Here is a 25,975-nt window from a genome sequence, read left to right as displayed (position 1 = left end):
CTTTGCTGTAGAGCATTTCCCAATTCCCATGGTGTAAATACTCCCGCATGTCTGATTTCAAGAAGGCTAAATGGAGGGAATTCCCTGGCAGTCCAGTGGTTAAGACTCCACCCTTTCACTGCCAAGGGCCTGGGTTCGGTCCCTGGTTGGGGAACTGAGATCCAGCAAGCTGTGCGGCGTGGCCAAAATTTAAAAAAAAAAAGAAAAAGCTGAATGGAATAATGGTAAGAAGTTTAACACCCCGCTTGCAAAATTCCTGAATATTTGTCAGTTACCTCTCATGAGCTGATAGGAGGTGGCCTTAGCCCATCATGGGCTGTATTCATTCATTTTACTAGCGTTTATTGGATTCCTGCTCTGGGCTAATCACTGTGCTGATGCTGTCTCAAAACTGAACTAGACAGAAACCACTGCCCTTCAGAAGTAGAGATCGCAGAATATCTAAAAATCTCTGCAATGTTCCCAAATCGTATGAATTTTATATCTGCATTTATTCATTTTATTTGCCTCATAACTACTACTTTGCCAGGGTGTTGCCATGTGTGACAACGTGTGGTTGGTGGAAGACAGAGTTAAGAGAATGCAACCTGATTAACTGGGAAATGTCCGAGCCACCCCTTTCCTCACCTAGATACCCCTCTGCTAAAGGGAACTTGTCGCTCCTAATGAAGGGGGTGAGTCACTGAAATGATAATGCTGATTTACTTGAGCGGACATGTTTCAGCGTCACTGAGAGGGCAGGCCCAGGTGTATGTAGCTCCAGAGCACACCCGCCGTCCTGGGATTTGCCAAACACCGTCACGTTCATCTTAGCTCTGCCCTGAACCGCTTTATTTTCTCTGGTTATAGTGTTTCCACCTCTCCTGATTTCCTGCTTCCCAGGTTTGCTGCCTTTCGCAAGGTCCATCTTTGTTCGTCATTTCAGTACCGTCCTCTGGACCTCCATCACCTTTGTCACATCTCTCTTGTGTGTCGGGACCATAAGTATACATACTATTTAGGTTTTAGAGGCACCGCACACTTTTAACGCAAGACGTTAAAGCCAAATACTTTTTATTGTTTTAAATATTCTTTAAAATTTATTTTGCCATTAATTGTCCATCATCAAGATAATGACTCGTCATTTGCAGTCACTTTTACTGGATTGGAACTTATAGCTCTGGGTCCATTATTTTTTTAGGTACGATTTAGAAGAAAAGTTTGCCCTAATGTGTTTCAAGGCACTTACCAGCTTTGGAAATTAGTATGTCAGTAGGGGAAATCCAAGTGGCTGATAAACATATGAAAAGAGGAAAGACTTCACTGGTCATCAAGGATCTGCAGATTAAGGCCGAATGAGATATTGTTTTGTTCACCTCTCAGATTGGCAAAAAATTCAAAAGAATTTAATGCCTAGCGCTGGAGAGGGTGTGGTGAGAAGGACAGCACTATGCATGGCTGGTGGGGGGACGGATTGCTACAACGTTTTAAAGTAATTTGACTATTCCTATTAAAATAAACTATCAAAAAAGTGCTTTTGTACTGGTTGCCCTGCACTTGGGATTCTGGTCTGTAACAGTAGAAGCCGCTCTGACTCCTCAGGATGTGCATAAAGCGGGGTTTCTCACCATCGGTGCTGTTGACATCTGGGCCCGGATAATTCTTTGCTGTGGGAGACCGTCCTGTTTATTGTAGGTTGTTTAACAGCATCCCTGGCCTCTAGCACCCACTAGATGCCAGCAATACCCTTTCTCCCAGTTGTGACAACCAAAAATGCCTCGAGACAGTGCCAAACGATGTAGAGAGATGTTTACCGTGGTATTGTTTGTATTGGCAAAAGAACTGGAAGCAACTTGAATAGACATCAGTGCGGAGACGTCTGCTTAAATTGCGATACTTTGATGCTCTGAAATATCGTGCAGCTCTGACGAGGACCGGGTCAGACCTATGTCCGTTGACCTAGACGCATGCCCACTAGAACCAATAGGTGAGAAAAACAAGGTGCAGTGTAGCTTGTGTTCCCTGATGCCGATTTTGGAGAAACAGCCCTCACAGCCCCTTCTCCCCATTTGTGTATCTTGAACTTTGAACAGGCTTGTATGAGAATGGAAAAGAGTGCCGAGTGACACTCAGGAAACTATAACAAGGAACCACGGGGGGGTGTGGTCAGAGATAATTTTTTTGTTGGAATTTTTAAAAATTTAAAAATTCTTACAATATGCCCATAATGTTAAATAATTTTTAAACATCTGTAAAGACACATCTTTAAAGTGATCTGGCATCTTTTACACAGTCGTGCACCTGTAACTTTTTCATGTGCATGTCTCTGTTGGCCTGGTGTTCTACTATCTGGCCAGAAGAGTTTTATTCTCCTTTGCTTACCTGCAGCTCATACTTTGCCGTCCCTATTCCGGATCAAAGAAATAGATTTTTTTTGGAATATAATTCTCTCTGCTATACAGTAAACCCTTGTTTCTTATCTATTTTATGTATATTGGTTCGTATCTGTTAATCCCATACTCCTAATTTATTTCCCCCCTTCCCGTTTAGTAACCATAAGTTTGTTCTCTATGTCTGAGTCTGTTTCTGTTTCATAAATAAGTTCATTTGTATTATTTTTTAGATTCCACATATAAGTGATATCATATGATGTTTGTCTTTGTCTGACTGACTTCACTGAGTATGATAATCTCTAGGTCCATCCATGTTGCTGCAAATGGCATTATTTCATTCTGTTTTATGACTGAGTAATATTCCATTGTATTAGGTTGCTTCCATGGCCTGGCTATTGTAAATAGTGCTGCTGTAAACACTGAGGTGCATATATCTTTTTGTTTTGACCGCACGGCGCAGCTTGAGGGATCTTAGTTCCCTGACCAGGGATTGAACCCATGCCTCCTGCAGTGGAAGCATGGAGTGTTAACCACTGGACCTCCAGGGAAGTCCCCATATATCTTTTTGAATTAGAATTTTTGTCTTTTCCGGATATCTGCCCAGGAGTGGGATTGCTGGATCATACGGTAACCCTATTTTTAGTTTTTGAAGAAGCCTCCATACTGTTCTCTGTAGTGGCTGCACCAGTTTACATTCCCACCAACAGTGTAGGAGGGTTCCCTTCGCTCCACACCCTCTCCAGCGTTTATTGTTTGTAGACTTTTTGATGATGGCCATTCTGACCGGTGTGAGGTGGTACTTCATTGCAGTTTTGATTTGCATTTATCTAGTAATTAACATTGTTGAGCATCTTTTCATGTGCCTGTTGGTCATCTGTATGAAAGAAATGGATTCTTTTTTTAATATTTTAATTTTATTGGAGCATAGTTGATTTACAATGTTGTGTCTACACAACATTGTAGTTTTAGTGTGTACAGCAAAGTGATTCAGTTATACATATACATATATTCATTCTTTTTTAGATTCTTTTCTCATCTAGGTTATCACAGAATATTGGGTAGAGTTCCCTGAGCTATACAGTAGGTCCTTGTTGGTTATCTGTCTTACATATAGTAGTGCGTGTATGTTCATCCCAAGCTCCTGATTTATCACTTCCCCACAAGTTTCCCATTTGGTAAACATGAGTTTGTTTTCGATATCTATGTCTGCTTCTGTTTTGTAAATAAGTTCATTTGTATCTTTTTAAAAAATTAGATTCCACATATGAGTACTGTCATATGATATTTGTCTTTCTCTGTGTGACTTGCTTCACTTAGTATGATCATCTCTAGGTCCATCCATGTTGCTGCAAATGGCATTATTTCATTCTTTTTATGACTGAGTAGTATTCCATTGTATACATGTACCACGTCTTCTTTATCCATTCCTCTGTCGATGGCCATTTAGGTTGCCTCCATGTCTTGGCTATTGTAAATCGTGCAGCAGTGAACATTGGGGTGCATGTATCCTTTCGGATTATGGTTTTCTCCGGGTATATGTCTAGGAGTGGGATTGCTGGATCATATGGTAGTTCTATTTTTAGTTTTTTAAAGGAAGCTCCATACTGTTCTCCATAGTAGCTGTACCAATTTACAACAGTGTACAGCAGGATTGCCTTTTGGAAGAATTAGATTCTTGACAGGACCGTTTTCGGTCCCAATCCTGGGAAAATCTCGTTGAAGACATGCTTTTCCCTTAGGGTCGACTGGATGCTCCTGTACCAAGGGATGGTGGTGCTGGCCGCCAGCCAGGTGTGGTGGACCTGGGAGGTGGAAGATGTCTTCCGCAAAGTGCAGCAAGGGGAGAAGCAGGCCATGAAGAACTACGGCCGGAAGATGCACCGGCAGATTGATGAGCTGGTCACTCGGATCGCCACGTCCTTGAGCAGAAACGACAGAAAGAAATACAACACTGTCCTCATCATCGACGTGCATGCCCGAGATATAGTTGACTCTTTCATACGGGGCAGGTAGGGACCTGCTCAGGGCACTGGCGTCTGGAAACCTGTCTTCTGTCGTCCTCTGGCCTCTCTCAGCGTCTCTCCTTCCTCACCCTTGCCCACCTTCTGCTGCATCTCTGTCTCTCTTCACTTATCCCCCGTCGCTCACCTTCCAGCATCCTCGAGGCCCGGGAGTTCGAATGGGAAAGTCAGCTGCGGTTCTACTGGGACCGAGAACCAGATGAGCTGAGCGTCCGCCAGTGCACGGGGACCTTCAGCTACGGCTACGAGTACATGGGTTTGAACGGGAGGCTGGTTGTCACGCCCCTTACGGACCGGATTTACCTGACTCTCACTCAGGTGATTGGCAGCCTGGCTCTCTTGGTGATCGTTCCCCTGGGGTTATGTGTTTTTCTCTAAGGGTGTCTATGGTAATGGTGATGGTGTACTGGGTTGACCAGTGTCCCCTACCCTGCCCCAAATTCAGGTCTGCTCAGAAGCTCAGATGTGATCTTATTTAGAAATAGGGTCTTGGCAGATTGAATTAGTTAAGGATTGGGGTGAGAACATCCTGGATTAGGGCCCTAATACCAGTGACTGACGTCCTTGTAAGAAGAGAAGAGAACACAGAGACACAGAGAAAGTGATGTGAAGACGGAGGCAGAGACAGGAGGGATGCGGCCACAAGCCAGGGACACCTGGGGCCACCAGAAGCTGGAAGAGGTCAGGAAGGATCCTCCCCTGGAGCCTTCGGAAGGAGTGTGGCCCTACCCACACCTTGATTTCAGACTTTTAGCCTCCAGAACTGTGAAAGAATACATTTCGGTTGTTTTAAGCCAGCCAGTTTGTGGTACTTTGTTACGGCAGCCCCAGGAAGTTAATGCTGAGAGTAAGGGATGTTACACTTTGAAAATCTATAAAGGAGTTTCCGTTTGGAATATGACCTACGTGCCGCCTTTTGGGATTGGGCTGTTTCAAGTTCAGGCGGCCCCTAAAACCACCCTCCGGTTCAATAGTTTGCTAAAAGGAATGACGGAATTCAGTAAAGCCATTATGGTCATGGTTATGGTTTTCGCAGCTAATGGGTACAGATCAAAATCAGCAATGGGAGAAGGCATAGGACAGGGTCCAGGAGATGCCAGCCTTCAGTTTCCTCTCTGATGCAGCTGTCCAGACAGCATCATTTCTTCTGGCAGCTCTGTGTGGCCGCACGTGTGAAGTCCTGCCACCCAGGGAAGCCCACCGAGCCTTGGTGGCCAGCACTTTAACTGGGGGCTTGTCATGCAGACATGACTGACCCCCTGAATGATTGACCTTAGTCCCCAGACCCTGCAGAAGTTGACCTGATGATACCATGTGGCCCAAGGCTCCCACCATAAATCACATTGTTAGCCTGTCCGGCGTGGCCCAAGGTCCCCAGATAAACAAGGGCACCCTTCTCAGGCAGGGCATTCTGAGGGCTTAGAGGTCAGCTCCTAGGATCTAGAGACAAAGGGCCAAACCTTTCTTTGGGCAAAATTAATCCTTCCCTGCACAGATGTCCGTGTTTCTGTGAGCCTCAGCTAGGCATGGTCCTCAGGGTGGGTACAGAGTCCAGCATATTGCAGAGTCCCTGGTGCACTGGTTCCTATATAATGGGGGGCGGGGTGGGGAGTGGTCAGTGAGGTCAACGGAGAAAGACAGAAAAGAAATGTTAAAAATGGTGACTGTCAGGGACTTCCCTGGCAGTCCAGTGGTTAAGACTTCGCCTTCCAATGCAGGGGGTGCAGGTTCGATCCCTGGTCGGGGAGCTGAGATCCCACATTGCCTCGGGGCCAAAAAACCAAAACATAAAACAGAAGCAATATTGTAACAAATTCAATAAAGACTTAAAAAAAATGGTGACTGTCAGAAAAGGTGAGCGTGAACTGGTCCATTGCCATTTATATATTCCTGCATAGACTGTCACAAACTGGGAATTGACACCTGTTTCTTTCCGTGAATCAGACAACGTATGTTTTGCATTTGGCTTCTAACAGGCGCTGTCCATGTATCTGGGTGGGGCCCCTGCTGGCCCAGCAGGTACTGGCAAAACTGAGACCACCAAGGACCTGGCCAAAGCCTTGGGCTTGCTCTGTGTTGTAACCAACTGCGGCGAAGGCATGGATTACAAAGTAAGGCCCTGGCGTCACTTCTGGTACGGTCTTCTTAGGCAGAGAGCTAAAAGGGGGTCAGGGTGGGAAGGCATTTCACCTCATACGCTTCCATGAGATGACATGGTGACAGCTGGAGGAACATAGTAGGAAACGTTTCACCATCACAGTCTAGGAACTTGGCTGTATCTCTTTGTTAGCAGCATGTAGAGCAAGAGTCCCAAACTAAATGCCCACTGGAGTCAGCTAGATAGTGTAAATGAATAAAGCAGCAGACAGACAATAGAGAGTGGTGGGGACTGTGGCCAACTGGAAAGCAAAGCTCCATCTAAAGGGGGAGCCGCTATTGAGCTTAGGTCAATTGTTGCCACTTGGAAAAGTGGACCCAGTGTTGTTAGATTTTCCAACATCTCAAGAGAAGCCAGAAATCTGGGTTTTTACGTTAAAATCCTTAATTTGTGAAATCCTTGAACTTAATTACAAAACAGAAATGGAGTGACAGATGTAGAAAACAAACTTATGGTTACCAGGGGGAAAGGGGGGGAGGGATAAATTGGGAGATTGGGATGGACATATATACGCTACTCTATATAAAATAGATAACTGGTAAGGACCTACTGTATAGCACAGGGAACTCTACTCAACACTCTGTAATGGCCTATATGGGAAAAGAATCTAAAAAAGAGTAGATGTATGTATATGTATAACTGATTCACTGTGCTGTACAGCAGAAACTAACACAACATTGTAAATCAACTCTACTCCAATAAAAATTGTTTTAAAATTCCTTAATTTGTGACATCCTGTGAGTGGGAGCTGGCCCACGAGAGGCCTTGGAAGTCTTGCCAGGAAGATCCACTACTGGGGTGGCTCTTCTCTGCCAATCTGATGATTGTCATTTGCTTTTTTATTTTTAAAATTTTCATTGGAGTATAGTTGCTTTACAATGTTGTATTAGTTTCTGCTGTACAGCACAGTGAATCAGCTATACATATACATATATCCCCTCTTTTTTGGATTTCTTTCCCATTCAGGTCACTACAGAGCACTGAGTAGAGTTCCCTGTGCTATACAGTAGGTTCTGATCGTCGTTCGCTTCTAATTTAGAAAATGGTATCCATACATGGATTGCTTGCAGTTTTCAAGATGAAAATTGCCCTTGTCCTGACACTTCTTTCATCCTAGGCCGTCGGGAAGATTTTCTCGGGCCTTGCTCAGTGTGGGGCTTGGGGCTGTTTTGACGAGTTTAATCGCATCGATGCCTCTGTGCTCTCAGTCATCTCGTCCCAGATCCAGACGATCCGAAACGCTCTGATCCATCAGTTAACCAGGTTCCAGGTGAGGATAAGTGTGAAGCCAGCCCAGATCATGTCCCCAGGCTGGGAACGTGCTGAAATATCAGGTGGTGGACAGTCGTCTATCCAGACCAGGTTCCCCCTAGATGAAGATTTGCCCAACTTCTGCTTTCAAGTGGAGATCATTGGGTTTCTCCAAATTATCAACATCTTTGATAATTAAGGACTGTAATAGTCTAAGAACTTCAAAATAATTCCAGACATGTGATTAATAGTTATAGACGGGTAGGACAGGATTCTCAAATAAGTGATGTGTAAGACCCCCTTTCAAGGTCAAAAAATATTCTTCCCAAATTTGAGAAAAAATGACTTAAAAAAAAAAAATCAACGTTCCATTCAATCAAAATATCTTCAGTAGAAATTATCACAGCGGGCTTCCCTGGTGGCGCAGTGGTTGAGAATCTGCCTGCCAATGCAGGGGACACGGGTTCGAGCCCTGGTCTGGGAAGATCCCACATGCCGCGGAGCAACTAGGCCCGTGAGCCACAATTACTGAACCTGCGCGTCTGGAGCCTGTGCTCCGCAAGAAGAGAGGCCGCGATAGTGAGAGGCCCGCGCACCGCGGTGAAGAGTGGCCCCCGCTCGCCGCAACTGGAGAAAGCCCACACAGAGAAACGAAGACCCAACACAGCCAAAAATAAATAAATTAACTAATTAATTAAAAAAAAAATTAAAAAAAAAAAAGAAATTTTCACAGTGAACAAGAAAATTTGCCTTCGTACCTGGTAAAATTACGGCATTGTAATGAGGAAGATTATTAAGGTTGTTATCAAAGTGAAAAGGCAAACTTAAAAATTTTTTTGAGAATTTACTAATCTCTCCCCGTCCAACCATACATTTGTAGGCTCAAGTTTGGGATGTCTGTATTAAGTTACATCAGATCAAACTGGTTGAGAATTTGGAGAAACAGGATCTTATGTAATTTAGGTAGCCCGGAGTGAGTTCTCTGACAACAGGGACCAGAGTGGCTGGGCCGTTTCCCTACACTGTGATCCCAGCTTGCTCTCCTGCTCCTCCGGCCGCTGTCCTCGCCCCTGCGTGCCCTGAACACTTGTCACTTTATGCCACTTGCTCCACAGACATTCCATGCCCTGGGACGCCATATACATCCCTATCTGCCTGGAATTGTCCTTTTTTCTCCTTCACCTGAAAACTCCTGTACATCCTCCAAGGCCCCACAGAGCCTCCTTGGGAGATTCAGGACCCAAATTCAGCATGGGTTGGTGAGGATTCCATTGTGGGCGCCTCTGCGGCCCTGCACCCCACCCGCTTTCTCCCTGGACCTCAGGGCTCATGGTCAAGGGATTATGTACACTGGGTACTGTTAAACCTTAGAGGCTTCCGGATGGATTTCTATTAATTAGTTCTTGTGAAACATTTTAGGGCTGAGCTTACTACTCCCATGGGAGGCACATTGAGCCTGCAATGCGTTTGGGTTTCTAGAAGCTGTTTTGTTTTGTGTTTTGGGCCGTGCTGCGTGGCATGCAGGATGCGGGATCTTAGTTCCCTGACCGGGGACAGAACCCACGCCCCCTGCAGTGGAAGTGTGGAGTCTTAACCACTGGACCGCCAGGGAAGTCCCTAGAAGCCTGTGTTTTTAATTAATTTATTTGTTTATTTTATTTATTTATTTTTATATTTATTTTTGGCTGTGTTGGGTCTTCATTTCTGTGCGAGGGCTTTCTCTAGTTGTGGCAAGTGGGGGCCACTCTTCATCGCGGTGCGCGGGCCTCTCACTATTGCGGCCTCTCTCGTTGCCAAGCACAGGCTCCAGACGCGCAGGCTCAGTAGTTGTGGCTCACGGGCCCAGCTGCTACGCGGCATGTGGGATCTTCCCAGACCAGGGCTCGAACTCGTGTGCCCTGCATTAGCAGGCAGACTCTCAACCACTGCGCCACCAGGGAAGTCCCTAGAAGCCTGTGTTTTTAAGAGCAGGCCTGTGTCTTGTCTCCAGAGGTTGATCCGGGACTCACATGAGGTACTGAGGCGTGGGTGAGGGTAGTCTCAGTGCAGAGACGGAGACGTGAGAGACAGGACAGCAGCCTTCACCTCTGGGGAGTGTCAGCTCTCAGGCTGCGCTGCCCTCTTGTCACTGAGGCAGCCTGTGCCTCCTAAAAATAAAACATCTGTCGTCTGTCTCTCTGGTGGACCACGAAAAGAAATAAAATAGTAAAATCTTAGTAGAGAGGAAAGTTAAGACAGTTGAAATTCAACTGTAGGCTAACGAGACTCAAAATATAGAGACTTCTGCATTTTGTTGGTCCGTGGGGCCCCTGGAGGGCAAAGGCTGGTTTCCTGAAGGATGCTGAGGTGGGATTCTGTCGGAAGGGTCCAGGGGACACCCAGGCGGCCAGACCAGCATGAAGGTGGGAATGGGGAGAGAAGTGACAGCTAACATGAATGAAAATCCGCTTTGTGCGAAGCAGTGGGCTGGGTTCTCTTGAATATGTTGTCTCGTTTAACTGCCACAACCTTGCAGAAAAGGAAACAGAGACTCAGAGAGGGTAAGTGACCTGTTGGAGGTCACACAGTGCCTCGAATCAACCCCCGGCTGCACACTTTCCCAACATCAGCTACTTCTCAAGTGGACAGACCCTTGATTCACATCAGAGTTTGGGGGTCGGCTGAGGCGGGCACCGCAGAACATTGAGGCCGTAAGCACGAGGACTCTGCATTTATCACCGGGAAAGGGCAAGAGACAGACGGTGGTGTCTGTCTTGTACCCATGAAAGGAAGAGCCGTGTGGCTCCCCAGGCCTCCTTGCCCCGTGGTAGGCTGGCCAGCAGCATAATCCTTCCGTCCTTTCCTCTCGTCCCCTAGTTTGAAGGGCAGGAGATCTCCCTGGACTCGAGAATGGGCATCTTCATCACCATGAACCCCGGCTACGCGGGCCGCACGGAACTGCCCGAGTCAGTGAAGGCCCTGTTCCGGCCCGTGGTGGTGATTGTGCCTGACCTGCAGCAGATCTGCGAGATCATGTTGTTCTCCGAGGGCTTCCTCTGGGCCAAGGTGAGGTCCCTTAGCGCCAGGCGTCCCTGCACCCGCCTGGGTCTGCTCGCAGACGGGGGCCCTGGGGCGTCTTCATTCCGTGTGGCTTTTCAGATTGTTTTGCTTTGTCTCTCTCCCTTTTCTCTCTCTCTCTCTCTCTCTCTCTTTTTTAAAGCTGGGAGTGCCTCATTTTTTTAAATTAAATTAAATTAATTTATTTGGCCACATTGCGCGGCATGTGGGATCTTAGTTCCCCGACCAGGGATTGAACCTGTGCCCCCTGCAGTGGAAGCGCAGAGTCTTAACCACTGGACCACCAGGGAAGTCCTCCCTTTCTCTCTTTTTAAAATTATAACTTTTATTTTGGAATCATTTGACTCACAAGAGATGGCAGCAGTAGTCCAGAGAGTTTCAGGTACCGCTCACCCAGCTTCCCGCAGTGATAACATCAAAACCAGGAAACTGGGACTTCCCTGGTGGTCCAGTGGTTAAGACTCCGTGCTCCCAATGCAGGGGGCCTGGGTTTGACCCCTGGTCAGGCAACTGGATCCCACATGCAGCAACTAAAAAATAAGATCCCGCGTGCCGCAACGAAGACCCGGTGCAGCCAAATAAATAAATATTTTTTTAAAAATCCAGGAAACTGATGCGGGTGCAATGCTATTAACTCAAGTGCGGACTTTATTTGGATTCCACAAGGTTTCACCTTCTCTTACTCTCTGGTGTGTGTGTATAGCTCTATGACATAATCACATGTGTAGAATACAGTAAGTCCCCTACATACGAACAAGTTCCATTCCGACAGCATGTTCATAAGTCCAATTTGTTCATAAGTCCAACAGAGTTAGCCTAGGTACCCAGTCGGCTCTATAGTACTGTACCGTAATAGGTTTATAATATTTTTCACACAAATAATACATAAAAAACAAGCAAACACAAAAAATAAAGAAAACATTTTTAATCTTACAGTACAGTACCTTGAAAAGCACAGCAGTACAGTTCAGCAGCTGGCCTACAGGGGCTGGCATCGAGTGAACAGGCAAGAAATAAAGTTACTGTACTACTGTACTCTATACAGTACTGTAAAGTACACAAAAAAGCACAACCACTTGTAGAGGATGCACGCACGTGACAATGTACGCCAGACACGTGAACTGACGTGCTCGGACATGCAAGCGCACGTTCGCATCTTTGAAAGTTCGCAACTTGAAGGTTTATATGTAGGGGAGTTCCTGTAACTGGAGCCACAGTCCGGACATGGAACTGTCCCATCGCCACAGAGAAACTCCCTCGTGTCAGCCCTTAGCAGTCACATCCTGCCCCCAACTCTAACTCACACCTGCCAATCATTCTCTATCACTATAATTGCATCACTTCTAGAATGTTCTATACTCGGAATCATACAACATGTAACCCTTTCAGGTGGGCTTTTTTCACTAAGCCTCGTGCCCTTGAGAATATGTGGCTTTAAAATATATATATATAGAGATAACTCCTTTATCATCTCTTAAAGTATGTATAAAAAGATTATATATATACATTTCCCCAGAAGGTTCTGGAAAAAGTGCAAAATAGCGAATATTTTTAAGATAAAGGATTGTTAGGTTGCTTCTCTGCAGTTTTTTGGTAACGGCTCTTATTGCCAATCCTATTGTCTATGGATTTTGAGCCAGAGTGGAGAGATCTCTGCTTCTTAGTTTCAATGAGCAAAATCCCCATGCCATCCATAGGGACCAGCAAGTTTTGAATCCTTGATGTAGACCAGGTGGATGACTTGTCCTCAAAAACAGTTACAAGAAAGCTTTAATAACATGTTTAGGTCAAAGGAAGCAAATTTCTGGAGTGTAATCTCTATGATTTAAAAAGTTGTATGAATTCTGTTCTTTAAGGTGGTTAAGATTTTCCTTGGCTTTCAAGGACTGTCATCCAACTCTGTCTGGTAAGGCTGGTGTTCTTTTAAATTAGGTCGTAATTTGTCACTGTTAAAAACGGAGGACCCATCCTGGTATTTGTTGGAGGCAAGATTTGCTGGTTTGTAGAGCAGCTTCATCTGAACATCTTTATGTCAGTTTTCTTTGTGTCATGAGGTTCTGGTGTTTTCAGGGCATTTTCTTCATTTATTTTTCATTGTCTTCTATCACAAAAGACTCTGGCCAAAAAGATGACCGTTCTGTATAAGCTGGCCCGGGAGCAGCTCTCCAAGCAACATCATTATGATTTTGGACTCAGAGCCCTTAAATCAGTGTTGGTGATGGCTGGTGAGCTGAAGAGAGGTTCTTCTGAACTTAGGGAGGTAGGGGCCACGTGCTCTAAGTTCTCTGGTTTTTTAATTTGGTTCCTGTGTATTGAATAAATGCTGGGATGGAGGTGACAGGGAGCACAGGTATCAAGAGAAAGTTTTATTCTTAGCTGTCACTTCATTTACTTGTCTGGCCTTCATTTGGTCTCTTCTTCATTACATTGTTCTCTTCTAATTTGGCTTATTACCATAAGGTCCAGTTCAATGTCTTCATGGTGCCAATGTTTGTGATACTTAAATGATAATAATCAACCTACAATTGCAGGATGATGGGCTGGAGGGGTGGGGATGAACAAAATTCTCTAGAAAGCACGAGCATGAGTTATTTCCTCTTTGCAATAAAAGCCAGAGGGGCGGTCATGTTTCTTTCACACGGGACTTACTCCAAAACATAGTCTGATCAATGCCACTCTGTGGGCAATAGACTCGTGTGTTTCTCCAGAAACTCTACTTGGAATGCTTTATGTTTTATATTTCATATAAAATTTCATTGTCTACTTCATAAGAGGATTTCTAGTCTAGCCCTGGGGGCTCTCAGAAATGTCTTTGAAGATGTCTGTGTTTCGTTCCATCCAGGATGTGGTGCTTATGAGGGCCCTTCGAGACATGAATCTGCCCAAGTTCGTGTTTGAAGACGTCCCTCTCTTCCTTGGTTTGATTTCCGATCTGTTTCCTGGACTAGACTGCCCGCGGGTTCGCTACCCTGATTTCAATGATGCTGTAGAACAGGTGCTCCGGGAAAATGGCTACGTTGTCTTGCCTGCCCAGGTAAAATGGTGCTGAGGATGAGAGTTCACTGACTTTTTCTGGGTCCTTTCCATTTTTTTTCTTTTTCATTTAAAAATAATTGTGGTAAAATACACATAACATTTACCATCTTAACCATTCCCCACCCCCATTTTCTTTTTTTATTGTGGTAAAGTACACATAAGATTTACCATTTTATCCATTTTTAGTACAGTTTAGTCATGTTAAATATATTCATGTTGTTGTGAAAGAGTTTTGCATCGTGCAAAACTGAAACTCTGTCCCCATTAAATAATAACTCCCCATCCTCCTCCTTCAGCCCCTGGTAACCTCTATTCTACTTTCCGTCTCTAGGCATTTGACTCCTCTGGGGACCTCATATGAGTGGAATCATACAGTGTTTGTCCTTTTGTGTCTGGCTGATTTCACTCAGCATAGTGTCCTCAAGGTTCATCCATGTTGTAGCATGTGTCAGAATTCCCTTCCTTTTTGAGGCTTCCTTTTTGAGGCTCCACTGTATGGATATATCACCTTCCAAAAATGTTTTTGGCATAATGTGATCAGATAAATTAAGTATTTTGTTTTGGGGCCCAACCATCTAATCTTCTCTCCCCACCCCACCTTTTTTTCCCCCAGAGTCACACTTGAAAAAATTTTAAATTAGATATTACAAGTAAAATTTTGATCATCTGAAGCCTGTGAGATTGTATATGTTGTCTGTAAGCCATACATTATTGCCAAGGTGTTCTGCTCAGGGCGTGAATGCCCAAAGCTGCAGGTTTGGGCTGGCTGCCTCTGGACGGGCCACCTTGGGGCATCAGGCTACCCAGAGGCCTCAGGCCGGGGCAGCGGGTACTGACCACACATGAGAGATCTCTGTGCACCTTTCCTGGCCCTGGTGGTTTCCTCTAGAGGTGGTTGTTTAAAAAGGTGTGTTTTTCGTGGGAATGTAGAATGGTGTAGTAGCCACTTTGGAAAACAGTCTGGTGGTTCCTCAAGAAGTGAAACATAGAGTTACTATATGACGAACAGCAATTTTATCCCTAGGTATAAACCCAAGAGAAATGAGAACGTATTTATCCACATGAAAACTTGTCCACGAACGTTCGTAGCAGCATTATTCATAAGTGCCAACAAGTGGAAATAATGCAAATATCATCAATGGATGAAGAGATAGACAAAATGTGGTCCATCCATCAATGGAATATTATTTGGCCATAAAAAGGAAGGAAGTACTGACACAGACTACACTGATGGGTGAACCTTAAAAACATGATGCTGAGTGAAAGAAGCCAGACACCCAAAACTACATACTGCACGATTCCATTTATATCATTCCATTTTTTTGTCAAGAACGGGCAAATCTATGGAGACAGACAGTAGATTAGTGGGTGCCGGAGGCTGTGGGCAACGGGCTTGGGAGACATGACGAATGAGCACAGAGGTTTTTTTGGGGCAGGGGTGATGAAAATGTTTTAAAATTGAACGTGGTAATGGTTTCACAACCTTTCAAACATGCTGAAAACCACCGAATTGTTGAAACACTTTAAATGAGTGAGTTGTACGGTGTGCAAATTCTAGTTCAATAAAGCTGTTTTTAACAAAAAGCTATGTTTTAACCCAGCTGCCAATGTTTGTCCCACAGGTGGATAAGGTGATTCAGATGTTCGAGACCATGATGACCCGCCACACGACGATGGTGGTGGGGCCCACGGGAGGGGGCAAGTCCGTGGTCATTAACGCCCTGTGTCAGGCCCAGTCCAGGTGAGTATGGCGTCCTCGGGGAGGGCTTGGTTTCACGGTGAGGTCGGTGGCGGTATTTAGTCCCACTTTGCTCTCTGATTTCCTGGGAGGTTACATTTGTCCCAGACACCCCCCTTTAAACCCAGAGCATCTTTTTTTTTTTTTTAACTTTGGCCTCGCCACGTGGCTTGCGGGATCTTAGTTCCCTGACCAGGGATTGAACCTGTGCCGCCTGCAGTGGGAGTGCGGAGTCCTAACCACTGGACGGCCAGGGAAGTCCCAAACCCAGAGCATCTTAACTTGTTTTATTGCTGATTTAGTTGATATATTTTAGAAGGCAAAACAGTTAGCTTTTTGTGCATCAGACTGTGAATAGGTTTATTTGTGAAATGAGTATTTCAAAAACTATCTTATAAGGATGTTTTGAAAGTTAACTTAGGTCGTATTTTCTTGGCGTTCAGATTGCTCCTTTAAAGTCAGTCAGGACCCCCCGCCGTTATGCGACACTGTTATGGTATCAGAGTGGCCAAAAAGAGTGTCCCCTCCCCAAATGCCTTATCATCACCAGCCCTGCAAGAGCTATACTGCTCGAAGGAAGAAGTGATTTCACACTCCTAATATAGAATATCACAAAGACCTGTGGTGAATCGACGCCCTTATACTGAATATGGGCTTTCTGACTTCTCACATTTCTCCTAAGCAATAGCTGCATTCCAGAAAGATTTCAAAGCATGCTGATGTTCCAGCAAAAATCTAAATCAAGCCTTATAATCTTTGTGACTTTACCAGTTCTAGATAGGCTATAAAATCCAATCGAGTAAGTGACTGTCATTCCTTCTTCCTTCTTCCTGTGTTTCTCATGAGGAAATCAGTGGGTGATGGCTTACTGATTTTGAGAGGGTTATTCCATAGCCATCCTGTATTTCATTCTTTAATTAATTCATTGTTAGACAATTTATAGAACTGTCACGTACAGATGTGAGTATAGATATGCCACTATTATGTTTATTTTGTTAATTATAAACTATGTTCTGTGTGAACTTTAGTTTTCTGTAGATGAATTAATCCCACGGCACTGCGGGAATTTACAGGCATTATAGTGGGAAATACCCTGTCCACATGATTTGTAAAGCCAGCAACGCAGAGCAGTTGTCGTTCTGTAAATATGAGGGATTGAACATCAGGAGTTCAAAGGTTTTACGTTATCCTGGTGACTATAATCTCCTATACACTGGTTGTGAAATAGTTACATAAATGTGCCATATGCATGAATATGTAAATACACAAATATGAAATATACATGAAGGTTAGCGTCTGTTGCCCTCAGAAGTCAAAGCCGTGTTATCAGTTCAGACCTCACTTGTGCTGGGGCCACGTTCCTGGTGAAAGGTGGTTCCCTTGCGTTTAGTATAAGTCGTTAACAGAGAGTGGGAAGCCCAGTGCAGAGTTTGGATGGTTTGCATTTTAAATTTTGGATTGGATCGAAAACACAGGGGATCTAATCCCCCGCATGGGTGACCTAGATTGTTCTCCTAATGCGTTTAGTCTGCCCGAGCCACGGCTGAAGCCTCTCCTTCGATTTAGGCTTGGGCTGGTGACAAAGCTGTGTGTCCTGAACCCCAAGGCTATGAGTGTCATAGAGCTCTACGGCATCCTGGACCCCACCACCCGAGACTGGACAGATGGGGTGCTGTCCAACATCTTCAGGGAGATCAACAAGCCGACGGATAAGAAGGAGCGAAAGTGAGTATCTCTGTAGGGAGGGGAGAGCCTGGGTGGGTTCATAGTGAATTAGCCAAAGCTTACAAAGAAACAAATGATGTATAGTATTGCAGTTTCATGCTTGGAAGCAAACGGACTCAGGAGGCTCTGCTCACGAAGGGCCAGGTACCACCTCAGTGCTGTTTATGTGTTGTCTAAATCATGCTCCTTGACTGCGATGGATCCCAGCTTACCATGGAGGAAGCTGAGATCCAGGGAAGGGGAGGAAAGAGCTTGCCCTAAGGCCAGAGATTTGAACTTGGGACATCAGAGTCCAAGCCCTCAAACAGAGGCACCACACCAGGCTGACGATACGGCAAGGTAAGTCAAGGAAAGGCAACAAAGCATCATGGAAAGTGCTGGAACACCCTTCAGAGCTGCACTTTCTCACCTGCAGGCGTGGCTGAGGCTGCCTGCCCTGCGCCAGTCACTGCCCACTGCGGTGAGGGTCTAGTGAGGCCGGGAGGGGAAATGCTCTATTGGAACATCCGGTAAAAAGCCTTCTCCAGTGTTAGTTGTTCCCGTGACACCTGTCAAGTAAACCCAGGGATGATCCCGATTGTATATTCTAGTCCAACCCCATTAATTAAAAAACCCTTAAATAACGAGTCTAACGTCTCAACTGATGAGTTTTGGAACAGACTCTTTTTAGCAATCCTCCCCTGATTCTGGATCAATCCAGGATTTCACACTGTGCTCGGTTGTCCTATCTCCTTGACGTCTTCTAATTTCAAGCAGTTCCTTAGGTTTTCTTTATCTTTCATGGCCTTGATGTTCTGAAAGATTCTAGGCCAGCTGCTGCACAGAATGCCCTCAGTTTGGATTTGTCTGTTGCTTCCTCGTAATTGGATGCAGGCTACGTGTCCTTGCAGGAATCTCTCAGAAGTGACATGGTGCCCTTCTCGGCGTCTCATCGGAAGCACGTGATACTGGTTTGCCCCCTTATTGGTGATTTTAACTTTGATCATCAGGTTAGGGTGGTATCTGCCATTTTTCCTTCTGCAATTTATATGCAAGGTGTGGGGAGATACCCTAAGACTATGTAAATACCCTATTCCTCATCAAACCTTCACCCGATGGTTTTAGCATCTATTGATTGTAGCCTGAATCTAGTCTTCCTACGATGCTGTAAAATGGAGACTTTCTTTTGGGACAGTTGGTGAAATTTGAGCATGGATTGTATATTAGCTAATAGTATTCTATCGATGCTAAATTTCCTGATTTTGATAATTGTACTGTGGTTATATAAGAGAAGGTGCTTGTTCTTAGGAAACACACGCTTAAGCACTTAGGAATACAGGGCGTCATGTCCGCAACTTATTTTCAGATGATTCAGGAAAACAGAGAGAGAGCAAAAGAGCATCCATGGGGCAAAATTAACAACTGGAGAATCTGGTTGAAGGGCATATGGCGGTTCTTTGCACTAGTCTATTCTTGCAACTCTGTAAGTTTGAAATTATTTAAGATAAAAAAGTTAAAAAAGAATACTGGAAGAAAATAAACCAAAAGGTTAATGCTGGAAAAATCCAACTACTCATATCAGTGAATTAAATGGAAGCAATATCAAATCAGCATTCCAACACAGTAGAATCCCCTGTCCAACACAGTCTCCTTTGGGGATGGGCTTTGCTGTGACGTAACCCATTACAGCCACAGAACTGAAGGGTCGCGTAGCTTGAACACCGGAGGCCCTGAAGCCAAAGTAGATCTCCTGCCAGGACGGATGGTGTGTAAACCAGGGCTTTGCAAATGCAGATGCTCCTAGGGGCCCAGCAGGTAGCATCAGGGAGTGAAATGGGCCAAGTTACATGGTGTATTAGCTTCTGCAGGGCCTCTGTAACAAATTACCATTAACTGGGTGGCTAAAAAAAAAGACCCCAGAAATTTATTCTTCCTCATTTCTGGAGGCCAGAAGTCTGAAATAAAGATGAGGTAGCACTGCCTCTGGAGACTCTAGAGGAAGGTCCTCCCTTGCCTTTGACACCTTTAGTGACCCCAGGCATTGCTTGGCTTATGGCCACATCCCTCCAATCTCTGCCTCCGTCTTCATGTGGCTTCCCCCGATGTAAGGATACTTGTTGGATAATCCAGGATGATCTCATCTCAAGATCCTTACCTGAATTATATCTGCAAAGACCTTTTTTCCAAATAAGGTCACACTCACAGGTTCTGGATAGACCTATCTTATGGGGGCCACCATTCAATCCAGTACACATGGATATATGAAATCCTTCTAACTTGACCATAAGAGGACTAGGTGTCCAAACCAGTGGTAAATAGCAGCTGATGCTCAGATTTAAGAAAAGAATGAGGTGGACTGGGGCACTTTGTCTTCATGGGCAGCTACTACCAGCAGCAGCGCGTTGTTCCCATGCGGGAATGCAGGTCTGTACTGTCAGACCTTCCTGTTTGCCAGGGAAGCAGGGAATCCGGATTGTTGGGTCAGGTTTCCTGATTCTTCAATGTTGGTGACTAACTCAAATAGTTTATATATAATTAATTAATTAATTAGTTAATTAATCTATATTATTATTATTATTTTATTGGGTCAAACCTCTGGACCAAGTAGGGTGCTCTATCTCAGATCCTGGTTAGAAAACCCTGGGGGACTTCCTTGGCGGTCCAGTGGTTAAGACTTCGCCTTCCAATGCAGGGGGCGCGGGTTCGATCCCTGGCCGGAGAGCTAAGATCCCACATGGCTCGTGGCAAAAAAACCAAAACATAAGACAGAAGCAATATTGTAACAAATTCAATAAAGACTTTAAAAATGGTCCACATCAAAAAAAAAAAAATCTTTAAAGAAGAAAAAAGAAAACCCTGGGAAAAGACGTTCAACATGAACAAGGAGGTTACACCAAGTTCCATAATTGGATGCCTTACAGGGCTCACTTTTCTCTGGTTGCCGCAGGTATATTTTATTTGATGGTGATGTGGACGCTCTGTGGGTGGAGAACATGAATTCTGTGATGGACGACAACAAGCTGCTGACGTTGGCCAATGGTGAGCGTATTCGGCTTCAAGCACACTGTGCCCTGCTCTTCGAGGCAAGTAGTAATGAAAAATGATTTCAAATATGTCTTTCTTTTAATTAAAATTTAAAATGTTTATTTTTTAACTTTTAATTTTTTATTTACATTTTTAATTTTTTAAATTTATTTTTGGCTGCTTCGGGTCTTCATTGCCGCACGTGGGCTTTCTCTAGTTGCAGTGAGTGGGGGCTACTCTTTGTTGCGGTGCGCGGGCTTCTCATTGTGGTGGCTTCTCTTGTTGCGGAGCAGGGGCTCTAGGTGTGCGGGCTTCAGTAGTTGTGGCATGCGGGCTCAGTAGTTGTGGCGCACGGGCTTAGTTGCTCTGCTGCATGTGAGATCTTCCTGGACCAGGGATCGAACCCATGTCCCCTACATTGGCAGGCGGATTCTTAACCACTGTACCACCAGGGAAGTCCCTAAAATGTTTATGTTTTAAAAAATTTATTTTACTGAGGTACAGTTGATTTACAATGTTGTGTTGATTTCTGCTGTACAGCAGAGTGATTCAGTTATACATTTATATACATTCTTTTTCATATTCTTTTCCATTATGGTTTATCACAGGATACTGAATATAGTTCCCTGTGCTATACAGTGGGACCTTGTTGTTTATCCATCCTATATATAATAGTTTGCATCTGCTAATCCCAAACTCCCAATCCATCCCTCCCCCATCCCCCTCCCCCTTGGCAACCACAAGTCTCTTCTCTATGTCTGTGAGTGTGTTTCTGTTTCGTAAATAAGTTCACTTGTGTCATATTTTAGATTCCACATATAAGCGATATCATATGGTATTTGTCTTTCTCTTTCTGACCTACTTCACTTAGTATGATAATCTCTAGGTCCATCCATGTTGCTGCAAATGGCATTATTTCATTCTTTTTCATGGCTGAGTAGTATTCCATTGTATATATGTACCACATCTTCTTTATCCATACATCTGTCGATGGAAATTTAGGTTGTTTCCATGTCTTGGCCATTGTAAATAGTGCTGCAATGAACACTGGGGTACATGTGTCTTTTTGAATTATAGTTTTGTCCAGATATATGCCCAGGAGTGGGATTGCTGGATCATATGGTAGCTCTATTTTTAGTTTTTTTAAGGAACCTCCATACTGTTCTTCACAGTGACTGCACCAACTTACATTCCCACCAACGGTGTAGGAGGGTTCCCTTTTCTCCACACCCTCTCCTGCATTTGTTATTTGTAGACTAAAATGTTTATTAAAATAGTTATAAATATAGATGATTGAAGAAAACCCAAACAATGCAGAAGAATTTATGATGAGTACAACTCTGTTCTCTACCTGCTGCCCTCATCCCTCCTTAGTGTATCCCAGAGGTAACTACATTTCACACTTGAGTTGTTTCTTCTGATGGTTACTCTACTAGTGTCTAAAGGAACCCACTTTGCGTGCTATTTCTTCCTTTATCAAGGTTACACATTATCTGTTGACTGACTGCTATGAAAGTGAGGGTTCATCTTTTATACCATCAGCCCACCTCCCCTCCATAGAATACTATACTGCTAAGTCAGTTAAACCAGTAAACATATTTACATCATTATGAATAAGGAAATACTTACTGTAGAGCCAACTAGTATACTGTGATATACTTGCTAGCAAAGCAAGAAATCCAGGGACTGTGATACATTTACATTCTTTTAGAGCCATTTTTTTTGGCTGGAGTTTATAGTTGCCTTTTTTTTTTTCCTCTCTCTCTCTCTCACTATTTGCCTTTATCTTATCTTCATTTTTCAAACTTTCTGTCATATCCTCTGAACCTGTTTCACAGCTGTGGTCCTGAGACTTGCTTTCACTCTAGCTTAATGCTAATGCCATTCCTAACTTGGCCTGCAAAATTTGTCAGTGTATGAGTATTTGTGCATATCATTATTTTATTGACTGACTGAACTGTGTCTTTTTTTCAGATAAAGAGAGACTGGTGTGTTAATATTGCTGTTAGATGCATACTTATTAAGTTTCATATTCCCTGATCTCAATTATGTTATAAAAAGTAAAGAAAAAAGACTGAAAGGAAAACACTCCAAAACAGTGTTTGTTTCTTGGTGGTGGGATTTTGGATAACTTATTTTCTTCTTTATACTTTTTAATTTTGGTCAGATATTCTACAACATGTTAATTTTCATATTAATTTTATGGTAAAAGAAACTTAAAAAGTGCTACATCAGAGAAGCATAATCTTCCCATGATAAACCTAAGTGTTCAATTAGAAACCTCATAAAAGCTGTGTTAACTGGGGTATGACTTGGGTTTTATGCATTTGTAAAAACTCTGTACAAGCAACGGCTTTAAAACATGTATTCCAGTTGTCTATAGCTGCAGAAAACACTGATTTTGTTTATTTCTCCAGGTTGGAGATTTACAGTATGCCTCCCCTGCGACTGTGTCTCGATGTGGAATGGTTTATGTGGATCCTAAAAACTTGAAATATGAACCATACTGGAAAAAATGGGTTAATCAAATACAAAACAAGGTGAAAGTTATTCCCAAAATGAACTTACCAATTACTAGTATTGGTGGCTAGTTGGATAAACATAACTCAGAGGGATGTTTGTTGTTGAAGGCCATGACCTTGACCTTGACCTGCCCAGGATCTTGAGCACTTAATGTTATCAATAAGTTGGATAAAAACATGGAAGACACCCTTATTAGATTTCCAGATAATTCGCAGCAGGTGGGATAGGTAGTGATTTTGATAGTCTAGACCAGGGGGCGACAAATTTTTTCTGTGAAAGAGTAGAGAGTAAATAGTTTAGGCTTTGTGGGCCATATGGTTTCTTTTGCAACTACTCAACCCCGCCACTGTGGTATGAAAGCAGCCACAGTACATGAATGGGCATAGCAATGTACCAATAAAACTTTATTTACAAAAAGAGGTGGCAGGCCAGATTTGGCTTATGCGTTGTAGTTGGCAACCCCTTATCCAGCCAAGCCCAGGAGTTGGGAGACTTGTCTCTATTAGGTGCCCAGCTCCTCCTGCTTTGCTCAGTTGGATGAATACAGTGTGTGAAGGACCTAGTTTGTCATGGAATTGAGATCTGATGGTTTCAGTTGACCTCAAACCCTGTGACGTATCACATGGCTGCTCAAAAATGTGTATTGTCTTAATGGTAGGCTTCACTGAAAGCTGCAGAGATAGATGTGACCGTCATGTGAACGTTGTGGCTTGACCACACCTGGGACACCATGACCACACAGGATGCATCTCTAGAAGGACCACTAGGCTGATGGTGAATTGGAAACCAGGACATAATTACCCCAAAGAAGACCAAGGGAAACATGATGGGACCATTTGAGGCACACTGTCAAATGGGGGATGACCACCCATGCAATCCCTGGTGGTCATCAGTGCCTTGGTAGGGAGAAGGACCTTCCACTGCTTTGCACTCTTTGCTCAATGACTGTGGCCATATCATTTGAACTCTAAGATAATCAGTGCTTTTTCTATCAAATGGGACCTTTTATGGCACCTCCCTCCCAGGTCAGTGAAAGCAAAGGCTTCATGATGAAATGGAAGAGCATTATAAAGGACAAATTTCTCTACAAATATATGAGTTATCAGAGTTTACTCACCTGCCAAATTTCTCATTCATCAGAAAATATTTCTCACCCCCTCTTTTTTTAAAAAACATTTATTTATTTATTTGGCTGCGCCAGGCGGGTCTTAGTTGTGGCATGCGGGATCTTTAGTTTAGGCATGCGAACTCTTAGTTGTGGCATGTGGGATCTAGTTCCCTGACCAGGGATCGAACCCGGGCCCCCTGCATTGGGAGCGTGGAGTCTTAGCCACTGGACCACCAGGGAGGTTCCCTCTCACCCCCTCTTTTTACAAGTAAAGCTTCCCACGAACTTCCATTTAAATAAAGGAACCCTTGAAAATGCTTTGAAATTCTGCTCTTTTATAGGTGGATCAAGGTGATTTACAGAGTCTGTTTGAGAAATATGTACCCTATCTCATTGATGTGATAGTGGAAGGAATAGTGGATGGAAGACAAGGAGAGAAGCTGAAGACAATAGTTCCACAGACAAACCTAAATATGGTAAGTAAGGATCTTTGTTGGCAAAAAAGAAATTCTTCCCTAAAGATGGACCCCCCCCCCCAAGTGGGCTTTCAAGGGGAGCAAAGATGCCAGATGGGTAAGTTCTAACATTGCCAGCTACTGACAAGGAAGACACAATACTTCCTTTTGTGGCCCTGTGCAAGACAAGATACTGGGCTCCATCTCTTGAAACCAATATGGCGGGTCATACAGTTCCCACCGCTTTGGGATCTGGGATCCCGGGATTTATGACCAGAACTGACCCTGGTGGGGGTGTGTGGAATATATGGACTGACCCAGGTGTTTTCCTGTGAACCAGGTAACCCAGTTAACCAAGATGCTGGATTCGTTACTAGAGGGAGAAATCGAGGACCCCGATCTTCTGGAGTGCTACTTCTTAGAGGCTCTGTACTGCTCTCTGGGCGCTTCCCTGCTCGAGGATGGAAGAGCTAAATTTGATGAATGTATTAAACGCATCGCTTCTTTGCCTACTGCTGATACGGAAGGGGTTTGGGCCAACCCTGGGGAACTGCCAGGTAGGAACCAAAGGTAGCTTGTTTTCCTACTCAGAATGTTTTTGGTTAGGTTTTTAAGAGGATGTGACCTTGCTTTTCCATATGTATGCCCGTATGGGTTTTCCAGATTGTTTGCTTCTGTAGAGAAATGTGCAACGGTCAGAGCACCCAGTGGTACCCTCAGGAGACGTTCAAATGCGTGAACTGCTATAGCAGAGCCCAGCTCCCTTGGATGGCCTTTTTTGCTGAGTCTAACCTTTTCCCCCCTAGCTTAGGCGCTTGCTTCCTTCACTCTGTTTAAGCTCTTTAAAATTTTCACATTGTGCTTGCCTTTGAATTTCTTCTCCTTTGGGCTTCTCTCTTTTTTTCTCTCTCTCTCTAAAGTTCCACAGCTTAATTCATCTGCTCTATTCCTGAGTATTTGCACAGTAGACAATCATGTGTGGATTTGCGGATCATTCATAGGAGATCATTATATTAAGGTTTAACTGTTTGCATGAAAAATGTGCATCCTCAAAGAACCATATATGATGAAAATGTGGCATTCTCCAAGAACTATAGCTAACACTAGGATCCTTCTTTGTCTGTCTCTTAATGACATTTGAATATGGCTTGGCAGGGAGACCTCAGTTGTATTCTATAATCATTACCTGGGCTGTTCTTTTTAAAGCTCGAAGTAAAATGATCGTAGGTCTTTCTAGTGGAGAGTCATTGAGCAAATAAAAGATGTTGTAAAAGTCTTTGGTCTTTGTTCAGACACCAAGGGAGGAAAGGGGGGGATGGGATGAATTGGGAGATTGGGACTGACATATATACATTAATATGTATAAAATAGGTAACTAATGAGAACCTGCTGTGTAGCACAGGGAACTCTACTTCACTTCGCTGTACAGTAGAAACTAACACAACATTGGAAAACAACTATACCCCAATAAAAAAAGTCTATGGTCTTTTGGGGAGTAGTTTGCTCGTACTTTCTTGGGGCCCTGAAT

The 25,975-nt window shown here is 44.0% G+C and overlaps 1 protein-coding gene across 4 annotated transcripts in view; it reads left to right on the top strand.

The window, feature by feature from the left end:
* DNAH10 (dynein axonemal heavy chain 10) overlaps positions 1 to 25,975 on the top strand; it is a 149,108-nt gene that overhangs the window by 66,323 nt on the left and 56,810 nt on the right. For all 4 annotated transcript variants that reach the window (XM_059893951.1, XM_059893950.1, XM_059893949.1 and 1 more), the window contains 13 exons: positions 4,112 to 4,381; positions 4,528 to 4,711; positions 6,370 to 6,504; positions 7,669 to 7,821; positions 10,659 to 10,847; positions 12,973 to 13,119; positions 13,702 to 13,893; positions 15,518 to 15,636; positions 17,200 to 17,358; positions 20,285 to 20,420; positions 22,779 to 22,901; positions 24,334 to 24,468; positions 24,788 to 25,004. In XM_059893951.1, coding sequence (XP_059749934.1) covers positions 4,112 to 4,381; positions 4,528 to 4,711; positions 6,370 to 6,504; positions 7,669 to 7,821; positions 10,659 to 10,847; positions 12,973 to 13,119; positions 13,702 to 13,893; positions 15,518 to 15,636; positions 17,200 to 17,358; positions 20,285 to 20,420; positions 22,779 to 22,901; positions 24,334 to 24,468; positions 24,788 to 25,004 — 2,159 coding nt within the window. The remainder of the gene's footprint in view (positions 1 to 4,111; positions 4,382 to 4,527; positions 4,712 to 6,369; positions 6,505 to 7,668; positions 7,822 to 10,658; positions 10,848 to 12,972; positions 13,120 to 13,701; positions 13,894 to 15,517; positions 15,637 to 17,199; positions 17,359 to 20,284; positions 20,421 to 22,778; positions 22,902 to 24,333; positions 24,469 to 24,787; positions 25,005 to 25,975) is intronic.

The sequence above is a fragment of the Balaenoptera ricei genome, chromosome 14 (assembly GCF_028023285.1).
Source record: "Balaenoptera ricei isolate mBalRic1 chromosome 14, mBalRic1.hap2, whole genome shotgun sequence".
Taxonomy (NCBI): Eukaryota; Metazoa; Chordata; class Mammalia; order Artiodactyla; family Balaenopteridae; genus Balaenoptera; species Balaenoptera ricei.
The sequence above is the reverse complement of the archived record's forward strand: the minus strand, read 5'-3'. Positions and strand labels throughout refer to the sequence as shown.